The sequence below is a fragment of the Clupea harengus genome, chromosome 6, assembly GCF_900700415.2.
Source record: "Clupea harengus chromosome 6, Ch_v2.0.2, whole genome shotgun sequence".
Classification (NCBI taxonomy): domain Eukaryota; kingdom Metazoa; phylum Chordata; class Actinopteri; order Clupeiformes; family Clupeidae; genus Clupea; species Clupea harengus.
Window position 1 is genome coordinate 3435425 of NC_045157.1, and position 10425 is coordinate 3445849.

Genomic DNA, 10425 nt, shown 5'->3' on the forward strand with positions numbered 1-10425 from the left:
TAAGTTTATTAATGGATTGGCATGACAACGTGAACGTTTGCCGGTAATTAACACAGTTAAGATAGCTAGCTAGACAGTCTAGGACACTGTCCTGTCAGGGGCAGGTTCATGCTAGTTAATAAACGTAGGTCTACATCTCAGTGCCTCTCCAGATTTGTTAAATTATCTGAAGTTAAATTAATGTCATCTTTTTCTCTGGTTCATGAACTATGCTGGTATTGTAATATGGAGTGACAGTGGCGTAGGAGGTAGATAAGTCGTATTGTAATCAAAAGGTTGCTAGTTCAATTTCCTGTTGAGCTATTTTATAACTTATTTTGAGCATCAAGTTCTCTTGAACTTTGGACATTATTTGTCTGTGAATAGATATTTCGTGTTACGGTGTTAGTACATTTAATGCTGTTTAGATAATTCTAAAATGACTTCGAATTTCTGTTTGTAAATGTGATAAGAGAATTCGGTATTTAGCAGTTTATGCTAGCTCTCGTGAAAGCAATTTTTTCATGTCCCCCCCCCGGAATAACACTCTGAAATTTGACCATGTATTGTCCCCCCCTACAATGAAATGGGATCTCCGCCCCTGGTCACATGGTTCTCTACTACAACACCTCCCCACCATATCGTCATATCTGTTTACATGTTTGCTCTCTGAAGCGTCTTTGTGGTCCATGAAAAGCGCCATACAAATCGATCGTAGGTCTATTATTATTATCATTAGGCTGCTTCCGACAGACGCGCACATAGCAGATAGCAGATAGAATGAACTTAAACAGTCAAAGAGTCAGAAATGCTTTCAAAAAGTATATATTATTTCAGGTCACAATCAATAAAAACATAGAAGCTTATGTATAACTGGCTAGCACAGACAGACTGCTCGTCCTAGGCTAGAATCTCTGATTTTTTAAGGCGGATCCCGAAAAATCTCAAAAAGAGACCGCATTCATTAATGTTACACATCTAACAAGACCGTTCCACCTTAAATCTTAAACGGTGTAAAGATGCAGGCCCCTTTTAAAAGTGAATGAAACAAAACAGTAGGCACTTAAAACCACAATAATCAGAGCTAGATCATTGTATCATTGTACAATACAACTCTTAAAGAACAGGCAAAAATGCAAACAAAACTATGCTGGAAAAGCAAAATCCGGGCAACCCAGCAGACCAGGTGTAGCATGGCTAGCACCCTCAGTAGAGGTGTAGGATTGATCTCTTTGACCACGACATTCCTCTTCTTCTAAATCAGATTCAGATACCCCTTGCATTTTTTTCTTCTTCTTCAACGTCACATGATTCTTCTACTCGTAGAATTTTGGGTATCAAAAACCGATCCATTATTGTGAATTTGTTGATACTACCGCTTGACTTTGACAGTGCACTAGCTCTCTTTCTCCTTCAATCGTCAGGAAACGTCAACGTTCACGCATGCGACGTGTCTCTGTCGTGCTACGTGAACAATCTGTTCATTTCAATCTGTTATTATTTTCTTTTGTGATTGAAATATTATTATCACACAATAAATTAAATTAAGAACGCAGAATTAAAATAAATAACAATAATAAATAAACCATTATTTTCTTGGGGGTGCTATGGGGGTGCTATGGCTAATCCAGGGGGAGCTATAGCACCCCCTAGCCCCCCCCTGGCGCCGCCCCTGCTCACATCTCTCAGTTAGTTTTGTTAACATCACGTACGCAACAACCAACAATGCAGCCCCCGTGTCAGGCAGCACGTACAACAAAACCCGCATACAGACTGTTAGCTTTCTCCACAGGGGAAGTGGGGGGTGCAGGTTGCATTAGTCTGACTGTGAGAACACAACATGTTACCTGTGGTCTGTGTGCACGTGTGTTTTTGTGTGTGTGTGTGTGTGAGAGAGAGAGATAGATAGAGAAAGAGAGAGAGAGAGAATGTAAATTACTGAAAATAAATGAATGAATGACTGGTAAATCTCTGCATGAAGTGAATCATCTTATTCTTTGGGCATGACGTTTATGAAAAGTGAACATGTCAGTGATATTACTGTTGTCAGTGCGAGGGCAAGGGATTGCGCTTGCTGGCCTGATATTGACATAGGCTACCAACGCGGCGGCAGTGCATTGTGGGACTTGCAGTATTAGTGGTGAGTGTGACATACCGGCGGCCGCGGCAGTTCAGCTCTGATAGACATTAGATATATTATGTGGCGGGCCAAATAAAATTACACCGTGGCCCATTCAGATCAATGGAACATTTTGCAACATTCAGAGGAGCCGGCGGGCCACATGAAATCGCTTGGCGGGCCACACACATGCCAGAAATGATGGATATCAAGCATGCAGAGAGATGCAGAAATAGGGGTTGCAAAGGTAAAACCTACATGAGAAATGTAAAATGTTTCTATGCATCACCAAAAAGAATAATTGCTTCAAGGATTATCATTGTTAAAAGGATTCTCTGCATTCTCTGCTCATTCTTAATCTTTTCAGTTTGTTTGTTTTTTCAAACTAATATGGTCCATTTGTCCATTACAATGGAGATGCTGTAAAATTTTAAATAAAATTAAATTCGGAAAAAATCTCAATTGTAAGATGTTTATTTAACCCTAACTAGTAATGAAATCACAAAAAAGAGAAATTGGATGGCACTTTTTTTTTCTTGGTTCCTAGGAGGATATAGAAAATGTTTTAGAAAATTGGTTGGCCTACCCATTCTACATTCAATTCTGTTTCCATCCTTATGGAGCGTATATACCACACTAACATTACATCAAATTGAGACTAAGATTTGAAAAGTTTAAAATCAACTCCCTTGGTTTGGTATAAAAAAAATTATTATACAAGAACTGAATTACCCTACAGAACCATTCATTAAACAAATATTAAGGTATTTAAAAGGAGTATATCAACACTTGAAGCAAATAGGCTGTAGAAATGTCTAAATGTTGAAATAGAACAGGGATGGGTACATTATTGTACTCCATTGGTCCAGTCAAGCCATGATGTCATCAGGTAATTCAAACTGAATGATTTATTCAAGAAGCCTCACACATATCTGACAGTACAAAAGATGGTTCTCTCATGGTTTCACACTGGACATGACAGGCAGCTGTGCAAGGCCAGATAACAGTACCCTACACACCTTACACCAAGGAAGATCATTCAGGAAGTGAATGAGGACACAAATAATTACAGGAAGTACTAAGGACACAAAGAGCAGTCATTGGCTGTCCTGGTTGAAGACCACTCCCACTTGTCTTCTGGCCTCATCCATGATCTCTGTGAGCAGGGCGGAATCAGCCAGAGGCATCCTGGAGCTCTCTTTCAACCCTGAGAGAAAGGGCACAACAAGGACGTAAGTCACACCTGTCACAAAGGTCATTAATAACTAAAAGGCTTAAACCCTCCATATTGGCACAGCAAGTAGTGTCAAAATATAATTCCCCTCAACTACTGATGTTTCATTAAGGAAGTTATTATGAAGTAACAAGAAACAGAAGGAAGAAATGAAGGAATTTATAATTGAAAACTGAAATAGAACCTTGATTGCTGACAGAGCTCTTCCAACATACCATCTCGATCTTTATTTTTCTGTAACTCGTATTTAGTTATTTCATCCTCAAGGGCCTAGATATATTAAAGAAATTCGGTAGTTCAGAGGTTTGTTAGCATGTCATAGTCTTCTTACACCTTTACAGTTCCCCTTCTGTGCTCTGTGCTTGTGAGGGAGAGGAGGCAGGGGAGAGAGGTTATTTTAAGCTTGGACGGAGATGAAAATTGAAGTGTGCCTCGTACTGTGCGAAATTGCCCATGCTCCAAAACTAACACCCTTGACGCCTGCACTCCTGAACATGTAAGCATGTTTGTGACCAGGAGCCGGGAGACAGGCGCGCACTCGACCAATGACAGAGGTGTGGAGTCATTTTTACATTTCACCTTTTGTTGTTTTAAACATAAAGAAACTCCCCAACAGCACAAAGCTGTTTCATGGGCAGTATGACCCACTGTTGATGACACTGAACACTACTGCAGTATGACCCACTGTTGATGGCACTGAACACTATGCAGTATGACCCCCTGAACACTACTGCTTTATGACCCACTGTTGATGGCACTGAACACTATGCAGTATGACCCCCTGAACACTACTGCTTTATGACCCACTGTTGATGGCACTGAACACTACTGCAGTATGACCCACTGTTGATGGCACTGAACACTACTGCTTATTAACACGAAGGAGCCAAGCCAGCAGTGCTCTTTGTGCTCCTTGCACATATGACGTATGATACTGGTGTGGTCTGACATATGAACCAAGGGTGAAGCAGATGAACGTCAGCAACACGCTTGATTTTGGCCTCGATGAAGACCTCCAGGGTTGAACCCATGGGAGCAGAAAAAGCTGAAGTGAGCAGATATTTATTGACCTCCTTTTCACCTCGCGTCACCTCTGCCTGTGCCCTGAGCATGTGTGATGACTTAGACAGAATGTGCACATTTTTATATGTCCATGCTCCTCTGATTCAGCTAAAGAAGCTGCAAGGCAATGCCTCCTAAACGTTCCTGTGTGGTGGTGAGCTCTGTTAGGTGCTTTTTATAAAAGTGTATGCTAAATTAAGTAGGCTACATGTTTTTGGGTTGTGTTGTTGTGAAGCTAGTCTCTCTATGTGTGCTGCATCTGGGAGTGAGTAACACTCTGTGTGCTGTGTTTCTGAGTGTGTGTCACTCTGTGTGCTGTGAGTGTGTGTCACTCTGTGTGCTGTGTTTCTGAGTGTGTGTCACTCTGTGTGCTGTGAGTGTGTGTGTGTCACTCTGTGTGATGTGCTCTGTGAGCGGACACTGGCACACCTCTCATGATTGACCTACAGAAGCTCCCAGAGCCTCTCACATGTGTCTGTGTGGCGGCAAAGTCACCCATAGCACAGCACAGCACAGCACAGCACAGCACAGCACAGCACAGCACAGCACAGCACAGCACAGCAGAGCAGAGCAGAGCAGAGCACAGCACAGCACAGCACGTCACAGCACAGCACTGCACAGCACAGCACAGCACACACAGCACAGCACAGCACAGCACAGCACAGCACAGCACAGCACAGCACAGCACAGCGCACACGGCACAGCACAGCACGTGACGGAGGCGTACCCTTGAGCAGACACTGGCGCACCTCCTCGGCCTCGTAGCGCAGGCCGGTGCTGTTGGTGAAGTTCATGGCCATGCACGGCTCAGGCAGCGGGTACTCCGTCTCCTTCCCGTTCACCACCAGAGATGAAGGGCACCACATGGGAGAGGGGATCTAGAGCAGGGAGAATTACTCAGACAAAATACACAGTACAACGCAAAACAATATAATATAAAATCATATAATATAATATATTATAAAACGCACATGGGAGAAAATCAACACGACCCAGCAAAAAGTGTTTGGTTTAGATTTGGCCTCATGAATACTTGCCGATAAAAGAGGTTTGAACATAACCTATGACATAACTTCTGACATCAAATGTTGAGACATAATTTGGATATGTATAAAATGTTAAGATGTTAATTTAGATATGTATAAGTTGTTTTAGTTGACTACTTCTCAACCACTTCCAGTGCAATTTGTTTCTCTTGTGTGCTACAGTCACCTGTTCCTTCTAATCCTGTTTGAATGTAAAGCCTCAGAGTGTGAGATACTTTAGTCTTACCCTGATGGTGCCCTTCGTGCCACTGATGGTGGCATCGTTGGGCAGGGGCACACCGATGGAGAACATGCACAGGCCAATGCGGTTCCGTGAGAACTTCAGCACAACAATCATGACCTCATCCACCCCTACAGAACAGGGTGAAGGTTCATTAGTAATGACTTTATTCAGGACTGTCATGATAGCAGGACTACCACTCTCACCACTGCTTCAAATGGGTACATTGGAAACGCCTTCGTTTTCTAAATGAATGGAGTTCCGCTTTAAGGACAGATCTCTTTCTGTTTTTGTTTATTGTTTGTTTGTTTATCTCATACCATGGGACTGTTTGGAGCAGCTCTATTTGATGTACAGTATAATAAACATTTCACATTAACGGAGGGCAGCCGGAGCCTTTCCATTATACTCTTTTATATCTTATGTGTTCGGACGTAAAAGGCAAGACTGATTTTATGTCTCCAGTTCTCCTTTCAGACGCATTATGTGGACAAAGGGGAGGGGAGAGAAATAACACAGCGATCGTCACACCATGAAAACAGCTCTGTTTCCGCTGGTGGCAGCAGGCGGATGATTAACCCACATTCAGCTATTTTCTGCTGGCAAATCACACAATTGCACGTGGCAGGTTAATAGAAGACAAGGTGTTAGGTGGGAGGCACACGTTGACTTGAAGGTCACGGTTAATAGGATTTAAGGTTTGCCTGTTGGATTCGCTGCCGACGGGTGAGTCAGCAAACATGTACAGAAAGCCGACACACACAAGCGCACACACACACACACACACACACACACAAGCGCACACACACACTTGCGCACGCACTCACACACCAAACGCACCCACACACACACTCACGTATGCACACACACACACACAAACACACAAGCACACAAGCACACAAGCACACACGCACACACGCACACATCCCCGGTCCTGGCTGAACAGCCCTTTCTGTTAGACGCTACACTCTGCAATGCTACCAGGGAAGCATCACATACACACCATGGTTCTACAGCCACACACACACACACACACACACACACACACACACACACACACACACACACACACAAACACACACTTCCGTCAAACACTACGCTACCAGAGAAATTAAGGGCAGGCACACGTGTGTCCAGCCCTGACCAACCTCTCTGTCCACTTTGGAACAGACATTTGTAAAGGAACACCAAGAACACACATATACTTCACACATATATACAGTATGTACACGTGTATATGCACAGACAATATCATTCAGGTATATTGATATCATGAATGGGTTTGGCTGACACTTGCCAACTTGCTTCCAGAGCAAGGATCAATAAGATATACCATGCATTCAGGGGAAATTTATATTAATTCAGGTATATTTTTTAAGAATTTGAAGGACTGTAATGTAGTATTGTAATGTGTCAGAACGAGCCCAAAACTTTGAAACGCCTTCCAAAGCTCCCCTTTCCCCAGAATCACCTGACTCCAGGCGGTGCCCCGTGGCGTGGATGGACTCCGGCCTCTCCCCCTGGAAGACCATGAGCACGAACTGCAGGCAGTACACGCCGATGTCCAGCAGGGCGCCTCCCCCCAGCTCCTTCTCCACGGAGCGCGGGATGTGCAGCTGCGGCGAGCCGAAGTAGGCCTTGACCACCTTCACCTCCCCCAGCGCCTCCTCCTCGCTCAGCAGCCGGCTCACCTCCCTCTGCACGGGGAAGCAGCGCGACCAGATGCCCTGACACAGGAGGAGGCACAGATGTACAGCTAAAGCACTTCTGCACTGTGGTGTTGTTGTTTTGGTGTTACTCTAGTGTTGTTTTGATGTTATTCTGGTGTTGTTTTGGTGTTATTCTGGTGTTGTTTTGGTGTTATTCTGGTGTTGTTTTGGTGTTATTCTGGTGTTATTCTGGTGTTGTTTTGGTGTTACTCTGGTGTTGTTTTATAGGCACAGGAAGGCCATCAATCAGAGGTGTTATTTTGGTGGTACAGCAATGACTTGTATTATTTGATGAGCGGTTAGAGGTGCTTAGAGCATAAGGGCAGGAAACCGTCTCTGTCTTTCTCTTCTCTCACTCATCCTGAAGCTTTGCTCCCTGCTCTCTGTCTGTCATCTCTATTTCTGTTCTGTTCATCAGCCTTTTTTTCTGTCTGTTCAGCTACCTTTCCCTCTTTTCCCCTCTATCCATCTATTTCCCTCTTTTTCCCTCTATCTCCCTCTTTTTCCCTCTATCCATGTATTTCCCTACGATGAGGAGCCAGAGGTTACCTTTGAAATGGGCTGAACTGGATCTGGTGTTGGTTTGAAGACATTGGTTTCATAGTTCGAGTAGAGAGTGGGGAAGCACATTGTCAGAGGTCAAAGGTCACAGTAGCAATATAATGGCATACTGAGGTTCCTCCTGAGCTCTTATTCTCTCCCTCTGTCTCTCTCTTTCAGAACAATTCAGTTCCATTCCAATGGGCTTTACTGGCGTCTGAAAAGGACCCATTTATTGCTGAGATATTTGCAAGACACATGGAAAAATTCTCTCCATTTCTCTCTCTTTATCTCGATCTCTTTCTCTCAATCTCTTTCTCTCTCCCTCTCTCTCTGTCTGTGTGTGTCTCACTTTCACTCTCCTTCCTTTCAAATCTGCTTTATTGGCGTCTCAAAAGGCGCACTGTACCGCCACAGCCTGTGCGAGACACATGAGAGTCTCCCTGTCGTCTGTACCTCCATGAGAAAGACGTTGTTCCTCCCAGCGGCGTCTATCAGCTGCTTGACCTCTCCGGAGTTCATGGCGAAGGGCTTCTCGCACAGGACGTTCTTCCCCGCGTTCAGGAACAGCAGCCCAACGCGCAGGTGCTGTGTGTGCAGAACCCCCAGGTACACCACGTCTGGTGGCACACAGGGAAACACACACACATTAAAACGCACAAATACACACACACACACACACACACAAATACACGCACACACACCCACACAAATATACACACTAACAAATACACACACACACACAAATATACGCACACACACCCACACAAATATACACACTAACAAATACACACACACACACACACAAACATGAACACATAGACACACCCACACACACAGCCATACAGCACGTGCACAGATAAAGATGCACATGCATACAAATCTTTCAAGCACAAGCATACACAAAGCCATGTGTTGTGTACATCCCCTTAGGTGTACTCAATACCGACTGAAAACAAGACAACATCATTCAGATACAAGACAACAAGACAACATCATTCAGATACGAGACCCCAAGCAGAGCTCACAGCAGCCCCTATAGTCACTTGCATGTTATCTTTGTCAGTCCAGCTTTGTCAATGCTGAGATGCAACTCACCGATGTTAGGGTCTTTGGCCAGCTCTTCATAGCTCCCATAAGCCTTGGGGATGCTGTGCTTTTTGGCAAAGTCCTCTGCTCGCTCCAGGCTTCTTGCTGCTACTGCCACAACCTGGATTGGGGACAAAACACACACGCACACACACACACACACACACACGCACACACACACACACACACACACACACAGAGATACAAATACTTTCATTAATTTACACTTCCAAACTACTTTACAATTCCACACATACATGCATCAGTGGTCTTGCAGTGCATACACATCTCTTTTGCACACACACTGACACAAAGTGAAACAAATAGACAATGACAATTAGACATAACACAGGTAGACACACACACACACACACACACACACACACACAGGCAAACACAAGCAGGTTCAGCTCTGGGCTCGGCTATTCCTGGCTGCCGTGGAGAGCAGCACAGCCGAGTCTCGCCCACCTGGTGGTGCTCAGCAGGAAGAGTCTTCATCGCCACGTTCCAGTCATGGCTGATCTTGCCCGCGCCACAGACGCCCCACCGGGTGGCCATATCGGACGAGGAGGAGGAGGAGGAGTGAAGGTGAGGTGAGGCTGCTGGGGAAGGTGAATGAGCTCAGTGCCGGGGTTCACCTGGCTGACAACCAAACCACGCTATCACAACACACGGCTGTCTGGCACAGAGTCCTACTGTGTCCTCACAGCTGGTTATATACAGACAGAGGAGGAGAGGAGAGGAGAGGAGAGGGAGGTGGGGGAGAGGAGCTGGGGGTGGAGGAGAGGAGAGGAGAGGAGAGGGAGAGGAGCTGGGGTGGGAGAATGGGAAGAACCATGTATTTGCATCTCTCTTTCGTCTTCTCCTTGGTAGCCTGACCTTTGAACTTGCCAAAGCGCTGAGTCAGAGAGAGCCTTGATAAGCAGGTTAAGGCGGTTTGGGCCAGACATATCTGCACTCAAAACAACATCAGCGCGCGGTGTATCTCCGCTGTTAGCAGGAGTGATGAGACAGGACTTAATGTGTAGAGGTGAAAGTGACCTTTCTTCTCCCACAACAAGATGTCCAGGAGAGGGGGGGGGGGGGGGGGTCGTCTCAGATGACCTGAGGGGGGTCAGGGGGGGGGGGGGGGGTCGTCTCAGATGACCTGAGGGGCGTCAGGAGGTCTCTCAGTTGCTTGTTAGGAGCCATTGATTTGCCTGGAATGACTCAGCAAGATTAGAGTGTTTGACGAAAACAACCAAATGATTAAACCAAAAAGGTTCACACAAAAACTGTGCACGTGGGAGGCACCTCTGCGTGACAAAGTCTTTTAAACAAACATGTAGTGCTGCCGTTTGTTTCGTTAGTTCACATGAACATTGTAATGGACAGCACTACCAGCTTTGGGCTAAACATTAGCTCAACTAATGTTTAAATGCGAGGAG

At 45.1% G+C, this 10425-nt stretch overlaps 1 protein-coding gene across 1 annotated transcript; it reads right to left on the minus strand.

Moving 5' to 3' along the window:
- Window positions 1-3195: 3195 nt before the first annotated feature.
- Window positions 3196-9777, minus strand: LOC105888960 (trans-1,2-dihydrobenzene-1,2-diol dehydrogenase-like). Its single transcript, XM_031568604.2, has 7 exons — window positions 9467-9777; window positions 9008-9119; window positions 8366-8529; window positions 7132-7387; window positions 5667-5791; window positions 5122-5272; window positions 3196-3305 (listed from the first exon to the last, which is right to left on the minus strand). Exons 1-7 carry the CDS (start codon window positions 9554-9556, stop codon window positions 3196-3198), a joined length of 1008 nt encoding a protein of 335 aa, XP_031424464.1. The 5' UTR covers window positions 9557-9777.
- Window positions 9778-10425: the final 648 nt, after the last annotated feature.